At 41.7% G+C, this 20,753-nt stretch overlaps 1 protein-coding gene across 1 annotated transcript in view; it reads left to right on the top strand.

The window, feature by feature from the left end:
* Positions 1-19,745, top strand: part of fer1l4 (fer-1 like family member 4) — a 27,197-nt gene extending 7,452 nt beyond the window's left edge. Inside the window, 41 exon segments of the mRNA XM_035661780.1 lie at positions 22-153; positions 608-670; positions 763-847; positions 929-1,097; positions 1,288-1,468; positions 1,893-2,079; positions 2,518-2,597; positions 3,083-3,208; positions 3,438-3,507; positions 3,982-4,085; positions 4,556-4,664; positions 4,968-5,196; positions 5,779-5,911; positions 6,015-6,115; positions 6,244-6,331; positions 6,428-6,544; positions 6,656-6,808; positions 7,100-7,292; positions 7,527-7,651; positions 8,073-8,207; positions 8,316-8,489; positions 9,522-9,632; positions 9,746-9,907; positions 10,106-10,280; positions 10,894-11,006; positions 11,142-11,258; positions 11,442-11,481; positions 12,193-12,293; positions 13,519-13,653; positions 13,741-13,860; positions 14,098-14,225; positions 14,315-14,485; positions 14,778-14,932; positions 15,515-15,696; positions 15,793-15,878; positions 15,965-16,063; positions 16,149-16,242; positions 17,048-17,195; positions 17,610-17,911; positions 18,153-18,253; positions 18,850-19,745. Coding sequence (XP_035517673.1) covers positions 22-153; positions 608-670; positions 763-847; positions 929-1,097; positions 1,288-1,468; positions 1,893-2,079; positions 2,518-2,597; positions 3,083-3,208; positions 3,438-3,507; positions 3,982-4,085; positions 4,556-4,664; positions 4,968-5,196; positions 5,779-5,911; positions 6,015-6,115; positions 6,244-6,331; positions 6,428-6,544; positions 6,656-6,808; positions 7,100-7,292; positions 7,527-7,651; positions 8,073-8,207; positions 8,316-8,489; positions 9,522-9,632; positions 9,746-9,907; positions 10,106-10,280; positions 10,894-11,006; positions 11,142-11,258; positions 11,442-11,481; positions 12,193-12,293; positions 13,519-13,653; positions 13,741-13,860; positions 14,098-14,225; positions 14,315-14,485; positions 14,778-14,932; positions 15,515-15,696; positions 15,793-15,878; positions 15,965-16,063; positions 16,149-16,242; positions 17,048-17,195; positions 17,610-17,911; positions 18,153-18,253; positions 18,850-19,030 — 5,475 coding nt within the window. The 3' untranslated portion in view covers positions 19,031-19,745.
* The last annotated feature ends 1,008 nt before the right edge of the window (positions 19,746-20,753 follow it).

Here is a 20,753-nt window from a genome sequence, read left to right as displayed (position 1 = left end):
TGTGTGTATGTGTGTGTGCAGGTGAATGTGAACATCCTGGAGGCTCAGAAGCTGGTAGGAGTGAATATCAACCCTGCAGTTTTCATCAGAATGGGGAAACAGAAAAGGCACACAGCGACGCAGAAATCCACCAACTGCCCCTTCTATAACGAGGTACAGAGAGAAGAGTAACACAGAGTAATACAATTACAATACAGTACAATACAGTAGAATACAGTACAGGGTAATACAATACAGTACATTAGACTACAGTACAGTACAGGATAATACAGTACAATAGTATATAGTACAGTACAGTAGAATACAGTACAATACATTACAGTAGTATATGGTACGGTACAGTAGAATACAGTACACTACATTACAGTAGTATATGGTACGGTACAGTAGAATACAGTACAGTAGTATATTGTACAGTACAGTTGAATAAAGTAGAATACAGTACAATAGTATATGGTAAAGTACAGTAGAATACAGTACAGTAGTATATGGTACAGTATAGTAGAATACAGTGGAATACAGTACAGTAGTATATGGTGCATTATAGTTGAATATAGTACAGTAGAATACAGTACAGATGTTTACTTCCTCTTCTCTCCTCTTTCAGAACTTCCAGTTTGAGTTTCAGGATTATCCACAGATCTTCTTTGATAAAGTGATAGAGATAAAGGTCAGTTTCACTCTTTTTTCACTTCTGTTTCTACTGCTGTTGCCATGGTGAGAGGCCTGGGCGTGAACACCTGTAATGTCATCTCCACTCAGGTCTTCCACAGGCGGATGCTGGCCTTCCTGATGACCCACATTGGAACCTTTAAGATTGACCTCTCCACCGTGTACAACCAGCCAGGTACCAGTACTGTTCACAGTGCAGTACTCTGATCAAAATACTGCAGTACTCTCTGACTTCTAACCTGTCTAACGTCTCCAGACCACCGCTTCTACCAGAAGTGGGCTCCTCTCACCGACCCGGCAGACACCAGGTCAGGGGTCAAGGGATACGTCAAGGCAAGTCTCAGTATACTGATGAAGGGAGACGCTTTGAGCATGCCCAGTCTGCCCCCATCCTCCTCGTCCGGAGCCAGTGAGGACATAGAAAAGTCAGTAACAACACATTGTGAATATCATAAAGCATCGTCAAGTGAATCGTCATTAGACAAATACAACCACACAGCACACAACTACACAAATGTGTGATATACCTTGACTAAAAATTAGGTGTAAGAACTTGAAGTTTAAACTTATGAACAACTTGTGTGACCGTGTTGTGATGCTGTGTTTTCCTTGCAGGAACCTGTTGCTTCCTCGTGGTATGGCTTCTGAACGACCGTGGGCTCGGTTCCGTGTTCGCATCTACAAGGCAGAGGGCCTGCCCACCATGGACTCGGGGCTAATGGCCAAGATGTCAAAGGTCACTGATCGGACGATCTTCATTGATCCCTACGTGCAGGTTACCTTTGCTGGACAACAGGTACTGGTACCACCATTAGAATTGTTGATTGTATATAATGGATAAAGGTGAACCCATATAATAAACTATAGGAACGATGAAGGGATGAGGGTCATGGGCTGGAGGATGAGGAATTGATGGATGGAGGAGTTGGAGAAGATGAGGTGGGATGTGTTGGTTTTTAGAGTCAGAGAAGGGAAACCGTCTCTTCTTAGCTCTTAATTAATGCCTGAGTGGTTCCTGTATTTAAATAAGAGAGAGAAGGGGAGAAAAAATAGAAAGAAAGGATTTTGGGGGGAAGGATGTGAAAACTGAGCCAAAGAGGGAGTGGACTGATAAGGTGCGCTTATGGTCTTTTTATGCGGAATTGAGATGATTTGTAGTGTGGTATTTGTTCCTGAACCTAGTTATAAAACGTAATTTGTTGAATGTATTCTTTATTCAGGGTGAGACGTCGGTCGCCAGTGCCACCAACTGTCCAGTTTGGAACGAGGAGATCTCCTTCATTGAGCAGTTTCCTCCTCTGGCACAGCGAATCAAAGTCCAGATTCTTGATGACGCCAAAATGGGAGACATCGCCTTGGCAACGCACTTCCTGGACTTGCTGCAGATTTCTGATCCCACCAGGAATGGTACGACCTGCAGTTTACGCAATACAATACACTTGGTACTCTACTGAGGTCAAACTTTGAGAAAACCAGGTCTTTTTCTGACACAGGCTTATATCAGAGACATGCCTTTATTTCAAGGTTATTTGATATTTCAGCAAGAAGAAGCCTCCTGTTTTTTAATATTTTCCTGTTTTTGTTCATTGTTTGTTCACTTAATAATTCCAGTTGCTTCTACTTTGCCATTTTTAATCGTTAAGCTACCATCGATCAACTTTACCTGCTGAGATATTTCAAATTAAAGGCCTCTCAATGTTTCAAAGTGCATAATTCCTCCCTATCCTTAATCTGAAACATCTGAAGGAGGAGTTTAACTGACAGTAGTCATAGAATAGTAGATTATTTGATACCAGCTTTTATTTGAGAATTTATGGTAACAGGGAAACATCTGTTTGTCTGCAGGGTTTAACCCCACCTTCGGTCCATGTTGGGTTAACTTGTACGGTTCTCCTCAGAACTCCACCCTCGGAGACGTCCACCAGGTAAACCAGGGAGACACGACCAAATCAAACCTGACATTTGACACAATAATAATTTAATACAGTAAGTCATAATAGGTTTAAGAAATACACCTAGATTAAAGAGAATATTGATACAATTGTAAATATAAGGCAACAGCTAGCAGCTGCTCATCTTAATATAGTTACCAGGCAACCAGTGGAGACTCCAGGAACTCACTGTTTCCAGCAGGAACTGTGCTGCATAACCGCCCATGAAATCACAACTTGACTTTTTAACACACACGTTTTTTGTACGTATTAAACAAATTAGGTATAATTGCGTAATTAGTCAGCTTTAAAGGTGCCGAACTAATTCCTTTACTCTCCAGACCTCTTACAAAGGGCAACTGGTGTGTGCTTTTTCACTTGTGACCCTGCCCTGTAGTTCCTTTTTCAATCTGCAGGATTAGAATAGACTAAACAAAATTGATCTAGACCGAATTCGACTAACCTTCTCTCTTCTCCAGGCTTTGAACCAGGGTCTGGGTGAAGGAATCTTCTACCGTGGTCGAATCCTCCTTGCACTCTGTGTGGATGTTTACTCCTCCCCCAATGCCGTTACCACAGATACGAGCTCTGTTGCCCTGGGAAAGGTACCTACTTCCTGTTTTACATAAGAATTGAGCTGTATACACACGTAAAACAACAATACATGTCAGGTTATCAGCAGCTTTTTCCTGTCGCATGGTTATTCGGAGCCAGGATGTTGTTACCTTGGCAACCACAATATCTAATAAAATCTTATGTGACCTTGATGACTCTCACATCACCTCGTACAACCTCACTGACTCTTATGTGACTCCTTCTTGTGTGTCCTTGAAGATGAAAGGAGCGCTGGGTAAGCTGGGACTGAGGAAGAAGAGGAGCAGCAAGAAGAAAGACAAGAAGGAAGGTCAGTCTACTGAGAAGAAGCAGGAGAGATTTGAAACGAAATTTTAAAGAGGGTCCCTATCATCAAGAATGTTGGTGAAACCGAATGGAGAGAAGATTTTTTTGTTTAAAGACATCACAGAAAAGACCGATATTAGTTTAATCTCTGCATGTTCATTACATAGAGAGGTCCAGGACATGTTTAGCCTCAGCAAAAACCTCTGTGTCTGCAAGTTAAGCCAACGTGGAAGTAACAAAAACTGCAGTTCCTTGAACGGCCACTCTACGCCGTCTCCTAGCTATGCTTTGGACGTTGAAACGATCAAATGATGCTATGGTACATTAAAACAATTTGAAAAATGAAAGTGAAAAGTGAAAAACACTGTCCTTGTTGATCATAATATTACACCACCAGTCTGATGTGGAGAGGGCCATGGGAATTTTCTTATTATTTATATTGTTTATTCATTAGTTTGTTTTCTTGTTATTGCTGTAGCATCTCCGGCTGCGAGTGGATCCGTTGACGAGTCAGGAGAGTCGGAAGTTGAGGTACCAGAGGCTGTTACCGTGGAGGTCGAGGAGACCCACCCACTCCCTGAGGTCAGTGCCATCATCACCAACCACCATCTAATATTTCAGAATAAATAACTTACTTTCATGTCTGATATTGAGAATAAATTAATATGTTGTTTGGGGTTCTTTCAGACTTTCTTTTTCTCTGTCACATGTGCTTTGTTCTCTTCTTAAATTCAGTCACCCATCAGACTTAGATCCAGCAGTGGAGAGTAGAAGAATATTTTGAATATTTTGGGCTTAAACAAAATTAACAAAAATGTAAAAAAATAATTGAATATCATCTGCATAGTAGATGAATATCATCTGCATAGAAGTGACAAGAAATACCTTTAAAATGACCCATTACTGTATCTGCCCTAGTGGAAGGATATACAATATTAAGTAAACAAAAGAGGACCTAGGAATGAACTTGATGAGGAAGTGTTCCTGGTAGAAAATGGAGAGAATGATATCCTGCAGCTCTCAGATTTTTCTTATTATTTTTTTGTCCTCAGGGTTACCTGGGAGAGAGGGAGGAGTTTCTGTTGTTCGCATCTCTGTTTGAAGTCACTATGATGGACCCATCTATAGGAACCAGACCGATAACCTTTGAACTCTCCATAGGTAAGAAGTGTATTCTCTGTGCTGGATATAACAATAATTGGCTTACAGACAGAGATCAGCAGCCTACCTTCACACGCTTCTCTGTGCTGGATATAACATTTTAGCCACTTCAGTGTAACATAGCCAAATATGGCTGCCAGTTGTGTGTTGCCTCAATTCTGGGGGTATGGACCACGGTTAATTTTGATTTCAAAATATGTTCTAGTTAATGCATATGGGCCACTGCTGAGCCAGACCATTTTGACTACCATTGCTTAAGATATGGAATTTTATTTCCAACATCAGCTGTTCTGTTTCTGGCAGGGAATTATGGGAAGGCAGTGGAGGTTGGGATTTCCAAGAAGAGCCAGAGCAAAGAGGAGCTGAGGAAGAGCAGGGAGGAGCTTAGGAGGAGCAGGGAGGATCTAAATGAGGAGGTGCAGGGTCTTCTGGAGTCAGAGGAGGAGCTGGAAAGAGAAGAAGTGCTGATTCCTGAACCTGAGAACAGATCTCTGTCTGCTCCCATGAGACCCCAGCCCACCGAGTATGACAGGTAAATAACCACTACACCTACACTGTTACACAATCCATCCATCCATTTTCTGCCGATTCTCCAGCTGCCGGTTGTACTGGCAAATGGCTAAATCCTTCTTCCTGGCCCCATCATCCTGCTACCTCTCGGTGATCCCAAACCTTTTGTCAGGTCAGGTCAGGTGGGATAGATGCCCCCCAGGTGTTAAGCCCTGGTTCTTTTTCCTGAATTGTTAAACAGTTTTAACTTCTCCATGGTTTTTTCCTGAACTGGACCCAGTCACCCACATCTGAGCCTTGCTTCTGGGACTACTGTAGCTGCAGCCCCTCTGGCCTACTCCATTGCTGTTGCTCAGCAAGTATATTGGGTCATGATTCTTGGAGGAGTAACTGCTGCACCTACAGTAACTACTAGGGGTGTCACGATTCTCCAGATCCATCATTCAATTTGCCAGTTTACTTACTCCACCAGTCAACTGGGAACAAAGCTTGACTTTCCTTACCTAAAAACCTTGTGACACCCTTTATAATTATTGCACAAACACTACCCTGCTTTCTGTATGCTTGACTGTGTCGTCTCTCTCCTTGTCTGTCTCTCTCTCAGGTCTTTCCAGTGTATTCCTCTTCAGTCCCCTTCCGTGAAAGAGAAGCCTTGTCTTTATGTCTGGAGCCAGTTTGAAGATCACAGCTTTCGTCTCTATCAAGCTAACTGGCTCAACAAGATGGCCGACAGGCTGGTGAGAGTCAAGTGATCTTTGATTTCCATTTGTGTCACACAATTCTTTCAAACTGTGGTTTCAAACATTTCCCTCGCTCCTTTGCTCCCCACTTCTCTTTTAGGAGATTGGTCTTGATGAGGTGGAACGTCTCTTGAGGAGGCCAAGGAGTAACGCAAAGGAGCGTTTGGTGGAAGTGTTGCTGGAGATGGTGGCCTCCTGCAAGTAAGTCTCCTGATTCTGAAAATTGTATTTCATAGTTTGATTTGATTTGATTTGATTTGACTTGTCATTATGCCTGTCTGTGTCTGCTCTCCTGTCCACCCCCCTTTATCCTGTCTATCTCTCTGCAGACAGTTTAGTGTTTTCTCTGACAAGAGGTCTCAGTCTCGTCCCAACAACTTGGACAGATGCAGGAAAGAGTTTATCAAGAAGAATTTGGTGAGTGTGACATCTGTCTCTCTTTCTACCTGTCACCAACTACCTGTCTATTTATTACTTGTATATCTGTCTGACTTAATGTCTGACTGTCTCCAGGTCTTGCTAGCCAGACAGGCAATGAGGGCCAGGCGGAGGATCACCAGGCGGACGGCCAAACAGCGTTTGATGGATAGCAGGAAATTCCTGAGAAAACTCCGCCTACTGGCTAAAGAGGTCAGAGTTCATAGAGTGGTCACCATAGGTCACCACAAAGATGTCAGAAGTTGCTGTATGTTCAGTATATCTGGGGTCTGACGTGCCTCCCCTCATGCACCCTCTCTCTAGCCCCAGACTACCATCCCGGATGTATTTTTGTGGTTACTGAGTGGAAGCAAGCGATTGGCTTATGTCAGGATCCCTGCCTACTCCATCCTCTTCTCATTGGTAGAGGAGAAGAGGGGACGGGACAGTGGACGAATCACCACACTCTACATGAAGGTAACACTGATGTCTGTCTCTCAAATCATTGATGGTGCTCGCTGTTGTGTCTCTAAAATCATTAATGATGCTCACCATTACGTTTGTAAAATCATTGATGATGTTTACCATTCAGTCTCTAAAATAGTAGATAGCACTCACCATTACATCTCTGATGCTTGCGGTTTTGGCTCTAAATCATCATTAACCCTCACCATTCTGATGTACTCTGTTCTGTCTCTAAAATCATGGATGACTCTCACTGTTCCATCACATTTATTGGTCTCTCTGTCTGCCTTTCTGTTTTTCCAGTCACCAGGAGGTGCAGCAAGTGAGATCTTTGCGAAGCTGGAGGTCTACCTGTGGCTCGGTCTGGCCAAGTACAGTAAAGAGGCCACCTCCTGCTTGCCAGAGGAGTTTCTCCCAGTTTATGAAGAGGAGGGGGAGCAGAAGGGGGTGGTCCCTGTGGGGAAGAGGAAACTTCCCCTTAGTCTGTCCTGCCAGGGTGAGTCAGCTGACTATGTCCAACAGGCAGCATGGAATCTGCACAGGATAATTTCTTAGGACTTCTCGTCAGTTGTTAGAATGGATGGAGAAAAGTTTGTCCTTGTTTTTTTTTTTTTGTTCTTAGTTTTATTTGGACTTAAACCACAAAGCTTACCTGGACTCAGCAACTGTCAAACTCTCTGTCCTGGTCAGGTAAAAATAGACCTATCTCTTTGTTTCTCTATCTCTGCAGACAGCAGGTACTTCCAGCTACGATGTCACCTGTACCAGGGACGTGGCCTGATAGCTGCTGATGATAATGGCCTATCAGATCCCTTTGTCAAGGTCCTCTTCTCTACACAGTGCCAGGTCACCAGGGTAGGTACAACTGTCGCACTCATTATAATTGTTCATTCAATGAATGAGTACACTGATTTTAAATTCTGTGACCTGCATCTGAAGTCTTCATGGTTTAGAAGCATATGAGCAGCAGGAGCAGAGATATCTGTTGTCTTAGTAGGGTCAAGCTCCAAATACCACCGGATTGTAGATTTCCCATAATGCAATTTCTTTGGACCTTTCCTGCCTGATAAACATTCATATCTCCACACACCTCCAGCTTGACTCCTCTCTTTTCTGTTGGTTTCTGTTGGTATTTTTTAGTCTCCAAGCCCAAGGAAGATCAAACTGTTTTGACATGCTGTATAGTACTAACCATTAACAATTAACTGAACTTTCTGTCTAATATTTGGAGTGCCCCTTTAACGCACACATTTTTATACATATTCTTTGTGTATAGGTGATGTCTGAAACACTCTCTCCAGCCTGGTGTGAGAGTTTGTTGTTTGACAGAGTTCTGCTGGAAGGAACAAGGGAGGAGCTCCAACAAGACCCGCCCCTCATTATCATCAACATCTACGACTACGACGCCATGGTAACGCTGATGTTCTTCTTATTATCCTGCACGTTCTGCTGCTGTCTCTGCACTTTCAGGAAGTGGTGTTATTACACACTTTGTGTTTGTGTGTTTATATGTGTGCAGGGCAGTCCGAAGCCTCTTGGTCGGGCTTTTGCCGAGCCGGAGTTTAAAACTGTGGAGCAGTTCTACCAGAAGCCCCACCTTCGTTTCTATGACATCAGCATGGGGAGGGCCCCTGCTGGCGAGCTGTTGGCCGCCTTCGAGCTTATCGAGCTGGATTACTCTGGGTTTGGAGAGGTGACACCTGTCAATCAATCACTCAGTCAATGTATTTAGTACATCTTGAGTCCTATTTGAGTAGCTTTGCCAATCCTTTCTATCACTAATAATAACATTGTTTGGATAATGAATAATGTGACATCACTAAAAGGAGGTTTGACAGATCCTACCTGAAGGGGTTCTCCTACCAGGTGATGTGAAAAGAATCAAACCTGGTAACAGTTCTGTTTTGGGCCCCCTCCTCTCTTCCCTTTACACAAGGACACACAGCTATTCTTCTCTTCCATCTCAGTTGACAGTCAGGTGGAGGCACCAATCACTTGCCTGGCAGTGATGTTATGTGTGACAGTGAAAACAAATACCATGTTTGTAGATGATTGAACTTAAAAGCAGCTTGTACAGACAGAGAAGTACGGCACCCAAGACTGGACCTTGGGGCATGCCACATGAAATATTCATGTACAGAACTTCCCAAGAAAGACAAAGTAGTCCCAACCCATTATGTCAGACCTAAACTAGACTAGAACTAGGCCAATCCATGTTCCTCACCTCTCAATGAGGAGATTGTATTAAATGCACTAAGGTCGAGAACCAGAATAGATGTTTCTCTGGTTTTCAAATCTATTCTGATATAATTCACCACTTTGAGGTGCTATGTTCAACACAAAGGATAACCCAATTTCTCCAGTATTTTGCTAAGAAACATCAAGTTGGAAATTGGTCTAAAGTTACTCATGTTCTTTATCTTCAGAGGAGGCCAGACCACAACAGTTTTAAAGGTGATTGGAAAACAGCTGAGAGATGTCATGCAGTAGTTCTGTTGACAAACAGTCAAGTACCATCTTAAGAAAGTAGCTTGGAGTGGAGCTAGGGCACAAGTTGAAGATGTAAGAGAAGAGGCTACCATGTTTAGCTGATAGAAAAGATAGACAAAGACACCAAAAGAGTTGTAACCAAATGGAATTATCTTTCAACAAAAACACAAACAAAAAACAGTATGCATTAATTAATTCTAGAGAGTGAACTATAAAAATCATTTCACCCTTGCAGCCCCGTCTCCCTATCAGTGTGGAGCCTCAAGAGCTGACCTGCCTGGAGGAGCAGGGATTTTACATAATCCCAGAAGGAGTCCGACCTGTTCTTAGGACCTTCAGGATTGAGGTTTGACACACAAGCAAGGCCCTGTTGTAGACATGTTGCAGATATTAGGCGGTTGGATCTGTGAAGTAACTGACTACAGGATGCTACCTTTGCATTTTTGTGTGTGTGATCAGATTCTGCTCTGGGGCCTGCGGGACCTAAAGCGGGTGGAGCTTTTTGAGGTGTCACGCCCACAGGTGAAGATGGAGTGTGCCGGACAACAGCTGGAGTCTGAAGAGATTGAGGGCTTCAAAACTCACCCCAACTTCAAAGAGCTGGTCCGCTATATCGACGTGGTCAGTTTCTGTCATTAGCATACTGACATTAGTTATGGCTACTACAGTCCACAGATGTGGCTTAAAGAAATACAGCCTTCTTTTGCTGAATTTGAAGGACACACCTGGTTTATTAAGTGCATGTATATGGAGCAGAGACATGGCTAACATCCTTCTTCCTGCTTGCTTCTTTCCTCTTCCCATTTTTGGTCCAATCAGGAGCTGCCAGAGCAGGCCTACCTCCACCCTCCTCTGATGTTGTTCGTGGTAGAGCAACGGGCATTCGGTCGGCTCGCTCTAGTCGGGACCCACGTGGTCCAGAGTCTCATGGATTTTGCCCCTCCCGAGGTCGGGGGGGAGCCAGAAGAGGAGGAGGAAGAGCCAAAGGGTAGGAGCTATGAGTAATAAGGAATGAAAGTGGTATTTGCAGTAGTGCTGTCTACTATTAGTAGATTTATTTATTCTGAATACATTTTTGTAACACTCAGACAGGTACTATAGAAGTGTTTCCATAATGTTTTAATTGACCCTCTTTTGCTCTGTGCTCAGTTAGGCAAGCCATGGTAAATATCTGTGTAGTAAGATGCAGATTGCAGATTGCAATGAACTGAAGACCGCTGACGTCCGTATTTGACAAGCTGTGAATGAGATGAGAGTGTGAAGTGTGTAGGAGAAACTATGGTGGAAATGCAAGAAAACATAAAGTTTTGATTTTTTTGTTATAGTTATGGGTTGTAATGGACAATTACTGTCTTGTGGAGGGCTAAGCAATTGGTCAGTTATGTTTGTGTTAACGGTTAATGGTTATTTTCTAGAACTGAAGAGATCCAAATTGTAAATTGATTAAATTTATGAATTTATCCAGTGAGTTCTACAAAGATCTCTATCTTCACCTGCCATCAGCTGCACACTGATTGGATTGTTCTCACAGCTATGCCGTCTGGGATTCGTAGTTGACTTCTTTCCCAAAGTTTTTATGGAGACAGTTTCTCTGTGGGTCTCTCCAGGGAAGCAGAATACGATGAAGATCAATCCTCTGATGTCAATGAAGAATATCGGACTCAACAGCCTGCCAATTGCACAGTCAAAGATTCCAATCAACCCCATAAAGCTGGTTCGTGTACGTAGGTTAACTCCTCTTCTTTCTCCTCTGTGTGTTAAAAACACAAAACCCAAACTGATCAGACAGATTTAATTAAAAAATCAACCATTAAGGATTCAACAATAAGTTGATGTTTACACTTCGCCCCCTCAGTCTCCTCTGAAGAAACTGACGAAGATGGGGGAGGAGCTAGAGGAGGAACTGCCTGAAAAGGAGCAATTGGATTGGTGGTCCAAATACTATGCTTCTCTGGAGGAGATGGAGAAACTGGTGAGAGACTGATTTGCCTGATTTTAAAAATCAATTAAAGAAAGAAACAACCTTCGAGATTTAACTTTGTTGAACAATTTCAGAAAAATCAGCCAGTATGATGCCAGTAAGAAAAATTTGAAACAAATATAATTGATACATTTTCTTTACTCACAATGTTTGATGTCTGATGACTGTCTGCAGGCTGCTGAGAAGGAGGAGATGGAGGATCAAGCAGAAGCAGGTACAAATTTCACTCCTACTTTATTTCATTCTTAATATGTGTATTTTGCCATATTTGTATATTTAACACAAATATGAAAAAAACATATTATTTAAACTATATTAAAGCAACAACACGTACAGCTGATATTTCGTCTGTATTGAAGACAATATTAAAAAACCCAACTTCTCGATACAAATAATTAGCTCTCAGGAGATCTTCTTCTTGTGTCAGTCTGAGGGCAGTTTTTTAGAATCGGTGTTCCATTAAAGAGGTACACTACGTAGCAATGTAGTGTGTCCAAGTAGGTTGACACAGGATCATTGCAGCCATATTTGATAGTTGAACATGTAATTCTAAAACCAAAGCCATCAATCTGCTGCTAAACGCCTCCACTCTTCTGGCTGTAGGGATTTGTTCCCATTTATTCACAAGCGCATCAGTGAGGTCCAATACTGATGTTGGCTGATAAGCTCTCATTCAGCATTCATGTTTATCCTAAAGGTGTTGGATGGGGTTGGGGTTCACTGGAAGTAAGGGTCCCAAACCAGGAAAATAGACACAGACCAAAAGTACACTAAAATACATCACAAGGTTACCCACATACAAGACGTTGCCAGACATCAGATAGATGAAGCACAGCATGATGCATGCATGTGACAAGAGGAGCCACAACATTAAATCAACACAAAAAATTTCAACAGAGTTGTGTTTGTTTTCTCTTTCGTTCAGATGGAGGGGATCTGACTATGGCAAACATTGACGAGGAGGAGGAGGAAGAAGTGGTGGTGGAAATTGAGCCTCCCAAACGCAAGAAGATTGCCACAATAAAGGTGTGAGGTCACTGTGATTGATGGTTTACAGTCCAGTCTGTCAAAGGACATAGAAGTATCTAATATAATATAATATATTGGATTTATATTCATTCATTCAGGTAGACAAACATGAATCCAATGGGATAGTAATGTTGCTCTGTGTCTGCAGGATATGGAAGAAGGCAGTTCTTTGCTAACATGTTTGCCACAACAAATTTATACACACAATGTACAATAATATGTCAGATGCTGTCTCTCTGCCAGCTCTAATCTGATTAGATGTGTTGACAGGTCAGAACAGATTTAAAGTTCAAATAATTGATGCTGTACCTGACTGAGTCTTAACAACATTAAATTTAGAGTTTCATATATCAAGAAGCTGCATGACAAAAAAAATTCCTTTAGGGAAATTCATTTGTCCAAACCTTGGGACCTGATCCAAAATGGACCTTTGGAAAGCCTCCCCAAACATCCATCATCCAGATGGTTTTATTTTTTTATTCTTTTTCTCCTTTTTCTTCTTCTTATTTTTTTTTTTAAACTGCTTTTTTGTTTCCTAACTGTAGCACTTTGAGATCCTCTGATGAAAAGGCATTATAAATAAAATGTATTATTATTATTATTATCAATCCATCTATCCATTTTGTGCCATTTATCCAGGCCTGGGTCACTAAGGCAGAAGTACACCAGATGTCAACCTTCCCAGTTAGCTCTTACAGCTCTTTTGTGACGATTCAGAGGTACTGAGCCTAGAAACCAGCTAAGAAAAGTAATTTTGGCTGCTTTCATTCTTTCAGTCACTATCTGGAGCTCTGGACCATTTGTAAGTTGGACTGCAGGTTGACTGGTAAATAAAGGCATTCAAATTCAGACTGTTCTTCACAATGTCTGCAATACCCCTAATACTGCAACAATCCATCTATTGATCTCCTGGTCCCCTCCCCTTATGAAACCAAAACCTCAGTCCAGTTAGACCCCAGTCTAAAAAGACCAGGTATAGTTACAGTAGTGAACAGGACACCTTGATCCACTTTTGTAATCCTGGACATATGGACTAACAGCAACAAAGGGACCCTACGAAACCTGATTAGTCAGGATGTAATTTGGACCAGGGCCTGGATCAGGTACTAGGAACCGAGTGGACCTTGAGCTTCTTGTTCAGAACATGATTTATCTGTTGACAGATAGACAAGTGAAGGCAAAACAGATATGGAGTAACTCTTTGTGTGTTATGTGTGTTCAGCTGTATGCAGGTGATCTGGAGTCAGAGTTCAGTCAGTTTCAGGACTGGCTGCAAATCTTCCCGCTGTATAAAGGCAGAGCAAGTGGCGAGGATGACAATGAGGATGAAGAGGAGAGGCTGATGGGAAAATACAAGGTATTGTGGATGGAGACCTGTCTGCCTGTCTGTCTGTCTGTTACTCAGCAAAGAAATGTTCATTAATACATACTCTCCATTCCAAAGGGCTCCTTCCTGGTTTATCCGATTGATCCAGAAGACACAGAAGACACAAAGTGTCAGATAACCAATGGAATCCCCAAAAACTCACCGATTAAAGTCTTGGTCCGAGTCTACGTCATCAAGGTACCTGTCTCTCTGTCCATTCACAGTCTTTGGCTCACTTGAACAGTCCAACTTTTTTTTGACTTTTGACTTTTGTTACATTCAAGGATGCTCTGACATAAGCGATAAGAGGGTTTGCTGCTGCAACCTTTTTCCATGCAAGAAACAACTAAATTCTGCCTTTTACAATGTCCATTATGTGTTAACAGTGTTTGTATTTTACTGTGAGTTCAACTGCATCTTCTACTTCCTCTGCAGGCCACCAATCTGGCTCCCACAGACCCGAATGGTAAAGCTGACCCATATCTGGTGCTTCGAGCTGGAGAGCAGGTTCTGGACACCAAAGATCGCTACATCCCTAAACAGCTCAACCCCACATTCGGAGAGTCAGTACCTGTCTGTCTACCTGTACCTGTCCAACACTCTCTCTCTGACTGTCTGCCTGACTGTCTGTCTGTCTGACACTATCTTTCAGGGTGTTTGAATTCACAGTGTCTTTCCCACTGGATACAGAGTTGGTTATCAAAGTGATGGATCACGATCTTGTTGGGGCCGATGACGAAATCGGCGAGACGCGGGTTGACCTTGAGAACCGGTTCTACAGCCGCCACAGAGCCTCCTGTGGTCTGGCTCTTTACTATGACATGTTAGTACCAGTAGTAGAACAAATTGATACTATAGTACTAGTGCCATAACACATCAAATCTACAATAAGGTATTGGTATATTGGTAACAAAACTAAAACATGTGAAAACCAGAACTTACATTACTGTTAGATTAGAAACAGTAAGACATGTTAGAAATAGAACCAATGTCGTACCAAAACTAAGACACCAATAATAATACCAATACAACACATTAATAGTACAATTATGAAATATTAGTAGAGTAATCACCGTACTCAATAAAGTAAATGTTTACCTGGACTCTCTCTCCAGTGACGGTTATAATATGTGGCGCGATGCGAAGAAGCCGACGACCATCTTGGCTGAGCTCTGCAGGAAGAATGGCATCCAGTCTCCAGAGTACAGAACATCTGAGGTCAAAGTCCTCAACAAAATCTTCAAGATCCCACCTGATGCAGTACCTGAAGGTAGGACAGATATACAGGTAGACCTAACCAGTCCCAGTTTGTCATCTAAGAAGAGATTATATTTTCTGAAGTGTCCTTATATATTAATATATATATGTACTGAGCGGAATAACTTTCCATAACTTTCCCTCTGTGGAATCATATTTACAATCATGTACCACTATTAGTACTGCTACCACTACTACTACTGACACAATAGTACTACTGCTGCTCCCCCCACACTGTAGCAACCTCCAGTCAGTGCTGTAGCTAAGACCACCTTTGTCGAGTCCAAGACAATTCAGGCTATGTTGTCAAGGCAGAGTCCAAAGAGTTAGTTACCTGGTAACTATGGTGCCCGTTCTAGATGGATTTTTGAATTAAACCAATACCTGTTTGCTGAAACAAGTTTGCTTCATCATTGGTTTTGTTTTGAAGGAGGAGGTTACTTCAGAAAAACAAATAAACATATTGCTGAACTCCAACTACAATATTTGGTGTGTACTGCAAATACTACAGCACTGCCTCCAGCTGTACGAGCTCTAACAAGACTGTCAACAGTAACAATGTTTACAGCTCTGACAGCAGTGTTCTTGTTATCAGCTCTGTTGAAGAAGAACCAGCGGTCTCCAGAGGAGGAGGCAGAGATGGAGCAGCATGCAGCCCTGAGCGTGCTGCAGCGCTGGGGGGAGATGAACGAGTTCCTCCCTGGAGCTGTTTCCCTGGTCCCAGAGCACGTGGAGGTCCGGTCCCTGCTGAACGCAGACAATCCCGGGCTGCCACAGGTAAAAACAACACAAACAATAACTACAGTTCAAACTGTAATTGCAGCACATTGCCACTAGTATTACTACGTGTCATTGTGTCGTATCATGTTCCAGGGTTACCTTCATATGTGGGTGGACATGTTTCCTACTGATATCCCAGCTCCGCCCCCTGTTGACATCAAACCCCGCCTACCCGAACAGTAGGTCGACATAGTATAGTATATAGTAGAGTCGAATAGAATAGAGTTACAATATGAAACCTTTGTTGTTTTTTCCATGACAACAGGTATGAGCTGCGTGTGATCATCTGGAACACTGATGATGTGTTCCTGGACGATGTCAACCCATTCACTGGTGTCCCGTCCTCCGACATCTACGTTAAAGGGTTAGATTTAGTAACAAGAATGGAGACCTCGATTGTTTGGCTGTGAAGATTTCTTCTGTTTAATTCTGTCCTGATCTCTGTGCAGCTGGATAAAGGGGCTGGAAGGAGACAAACAGGAGACTGACGTCCACTTCAACTCTCTAACTGGAGAAGGAAACTTCCAACTACTGGAGAAGTTTGTGTATCCGCTTCCGACTACCTTGCCTATGGGTACAACACAACACACACACACACACACAACAACACACACACACACACTGACACCTGGTGACACCTGGACCTGCTGATGATCAACACTTCCACTGATCCCTACATGAATCCCCATGTTTATAGTGACTTTCTGACCTTTACTTTAGTGCCTATAGGGCTACTACAACCAATTAGTGTTTTCTGTCTTGAGATGCCAGTTGCAGTTTCCCAGAATCCAAGGGGATGTATTCAAATGTTCATGACCCAACTATATTCCCTTTACAATGAAACAGAGAAAAACCGCAGCAAATCCTCACATCAGAGAAGCTGAAACCAAAGACTGGTTGGAGTTTTTGATTGATGAATGATTGTCAGAATTTATATAAATTAATATTTTGTCTTTCAACTAATCAGTTGGTGATCAGGATCACATTTCCAATGTACAGCAAATATCAATATTTGATCACAATTTCCAGTGAAATTTTCAAATCTGATTTATGTTCCCCAGAGGTTGCGTCATTAACAGCCTGACCAAGGAGATACTGATTGATAAAGCTGGGTGAACAGATCTCATTATCTTCTCAACAGATCATCATGTTATTTCATACCTGCTCTCAGAGGACGAACCTTTTTAGATTTGAATGACACCATGATCATTTCTCTAGCGCCCTCAGGACAGACTTTACATTTTTAAAATGGATCAATCATCAAGGTGTTGGTTCATGTTGTGATTGTAATGAAGGCTGCAGCCACTAGGGGACACTAGCAGAATATTGTCTGGTTGTTAGTGGAAAGAAATCTCCTCATTTTGTTTTGTAGAAAGAAGTGGTGTACAAGAAGAAGGAGTCAATTTTCTCTTTGGAGGAGTCGGAGTTTCGACAGCCAGCTGTTCTGGTGCTGCAGGTCTGGGACTACGACCGCATCGCTGCCAACGACTTCCTGGGTGAGACACAAACAGACAGGACTATAACGTCTCAAATATTTTCAAAAATGTACCTGTTACTGAAACAAGCATATATTAGAGACAGGCCTTTATCTCTAATTTCCCCTGCGTTATAGATGTATTTGGTTACATTTTCTGATCTGCTTCTGTTTTAATTGAATGTTAATTTAAACTTCAACATCCTCCAGTTTTTGAGACTCATTATTTGAATACTTGCTTTTATTTGAGAATTGTTATAATTCACAACCTTCACTGTCAACGATTTAAATGTAGCTACTAAAACACTGAAATACAAATTTTCAGAAATCTCAGATACATTTATCTCCAAACAGATTTTATTTTATTTTTATCTTGGTGAACTGACCCTTTAATTTAATCAACTTCATCATCGTTCTTGTCTTCTTCCTCCTTCAGGCGCCATAGAGTTCCGTCTCTCCGACATGGTGCGAGCAGCAAAGGGATCCAATAAGTGTACAATTGAAATGGCAAAAGATCGTGTCAGCCCTCGACTTTCCATCTTTCGCGCAAAGAAGGTGAAGGGCTGGTGGCCGCTGACCCGCTTGAAGACAGCCGAAGACTTTGAAAGGGAGGAGAAGGAGAAGGAGGAGGCCAAGAAGAAAGGCAAGAAGAAGAAGAAGACGAAGGACAAGAGGAGCAAGATGAGAAAGGAGGACATCGAGTACACCGACAGCAACGGCAACACATTCCTGCTAATGGTACAAAAGAATCCAATATCCAGAAGATGCAATAACTACATATTGGCAGCTAAAACTTTTTTTTTCATGTAAATTACATAGAAATGTATAATTTCTATGGAAATTACTACAACTCAACTCTGGTTTGGTAATCAATACTAGTTTGTGTTTTGGTCGACCCTTCTTGTTTCTGTGTTTGAGTTTTGGTGTGATGGGGATGAATACTGACATTGAAACTAACCCTGAAACTGTGTGTGTAAAGGGGAAGGTGGAGGCGGAGCTTCAGCTGGTGACATTAGAGGCAGCGGAGGCCAACCCTGTGGGACGGGCCCGTAAGGAGCCGGAGCCTCTGGACAAACCAAAGTACGACACACACACACACACACACACACAGCCAAACATCAAGCAAATGCAACAACACAAAACTCTGCCTGCAGCCTTTTGTTTCACAAAGCTCTCACCAACGTCTAAAAGCCAGCCTCACGTTTACTCTTGTATGGTGGCTTTGTGATCAGTTAATCTACCTTTTTCTTTGCTTAGCTTCCTCCGTCAACATCCTGTTCGTCCGTAGAGGCTGCTGAGCCTGGTTCAGTAGCCCGCTCAGTCGGCTCTGGTTCTTGTGCTTATTCCGGCTTTGCTCCCTCATCAGCCCCCGTCAGCAAGCTTGTTAGCACAGTTTATTCAAAAGACATATTTGAACTATCGACTCCTGTCTCATAACCAAACCTAGATGGTACTTGGGACTTAGGACTTGCGATTGGTCAACAACAGTGTGAATTCTTCTCTCAAAGTTAAATCAATCTGAGTGGATTTACGTCACTCGTGAGTCCACCGATTATAGCAATTCTGTTGTAATTAGCAGATTTTGTTGAAGAATTTCTCCTTTTGAAATAATGATGTGACCTTTAGCTTAGTGTAGACCCAGTCCAGGTGTAATCTGTCTCCTGTCGTCCCTCTAGGCGTCCCACCACCAACTTCAACTGGTTCATCAACCCAATGAAGACCTTCATCTTCCTCATCTGGAAGAAGTTCAAGAAGTACATCATCGCACTGGTCATCCTCGCCATCCTCACGCTCTTCCTCGTCCTCATCATCTACACGCTGCCGCAGCAAATCTCCGTCCTCATTGTCAACGGATGAGGAAACCTGCAGGGAGTCTTCATCGCCTCGTCCTAGATGTCACAGAATGTCTCAGGTTTCTGATCTTGAACTGATTGAAGTTATATTTATCTCATTCTCTGTGGAACCAATCAGTAAAACTCATGATTAAATTTGTTTACACTAACTGCACTACATTACCCAGCATTGTTTATATATGTTTTTTGGTTTCCCACACGTCCTGGAAAACCTGGAAATTTAGATGCTGGTTTTCCAGTCATGGAAACACTTGGAAATTGATTAAAATGACCAAATACCCTGGAAATCATTTATGTTTCATATATTTAATTTATGTTGCCCCCTATGTTGGCTCCTATCCCATTCAATAGCTGTCCATACTAGACATGGAGCTGAACAGACTTGCAACGATCTTTTTGCTGCTGGGTCATTTTTTTCCTGGACTTGTGAGCAGAATTCTCAGTGGCCCAGTAGAAATGTTGTAGAGGGTCGTTTTTGAGAAAGCGCTGTCATGAAAAGGTCCTGGAAAATGATTTTTTAAAAAGAGTGGGAACCCTGTAGACACCTATTACTGCAGATTTAAATCATATATTTATATTGTGTAAATTAAAGATTGTTTGACTCTTGTAGCAATGGACAGATTTGTGCTGGACATATCGCATTAATCTGACTGTATTTCCTAAACATAAACATAACCCCATTGTATACAAGTGTAATTTTGTTGATTCAATGTAGTTGTGGGTGCAAATGTTTATTTTGAAAGTAAATAAATAAGTACATTCATATTTTTTGTTTAATTTGTGCTGACTCCCTCATGGAGAGCAGGAATGTGATTAAAGGACATTACATGATGATCTGTACATTAGATAATCAGATATTTGTCTGTGGACTCAAACTCAGCATAACGAGGCAGAAAATATAAACAACACAAAGTAGAGCTGACTCAGATCTCCAGAAAACAGTTTTTGTTTTCTCATAATGAGATAATTAAATATAATTTATAAGACAAAGCAGTTTAATAATATAAATATATTAAAAATATAAATAAATAAATATTTATATATATAATATATATAAAATAAAAGTCAGGACGTCAGACTTCATCCTCATCTTCAGGGTGAGCAACGGGAAGTTAGAAATGGTTTGTTTACAGACGCTCGCTCTGATTGTTTCCTCTGAGACTCTGATGGATCATGATGTTGGCTCGTTGTCTCTACTCTCTGACTATAGGAGGGAAATGATGTCAGAAGACTAGAATGAGGTTCAGTTTTAGCCCAAAAAATGTCCAGATATGCTGTTAGATCACAGTTATTTAACGCTGCACTAATGGAATGACTCAAGGGTCCGTCAGTCAGTCTGTCTGCCACTTTAGATCAGACTAAAATATATCTACAACTACTGGATCAATTCCAGTCAAAATACTACAAAATGTTGAATGCTAATGTATAATTTAATTTAATATAAATTAATAAATAAAACAACATTTTCATGAAGCAGCTTGTGGAAATTAATGAACCTGATGAATGAAACATTATGTGAGGAGCTGTACGAGTGATCAAAGTTTGATTTATTACTGCTGAAATTGTTGACTGGACAGATGCAAATCATCACTGATTTAAATGATGAGATTTCTGATATGTAATTTAATTTTTATTTTTTTTTACATTTCCTGTAATATTTTTATTACATATATATGTATTTATTTGTTTATTTTATTATTGTCAGCACATCTGTGATTAGTTAGGGC

This window comes from Morone saxatilis, unplaced genomic scaffold (assembly GCF_004916995.1).
Source record: "Morone saxatilis isolate NCDOM2014 unplaced genomic scaffold, NCSU_SB_2.0 Contig18, whole genome shotgun sequence".
Taxonomy (NCBI): Eukaryota; Metazoa; Chordata; class Actinopteri; family Moronidae; genus Morone; species Morone saxatilis.
Note: the sequence above shows the minus strand (reverse complement) of the source record. Positions and strands in the feature narration are given on the sequence as shown.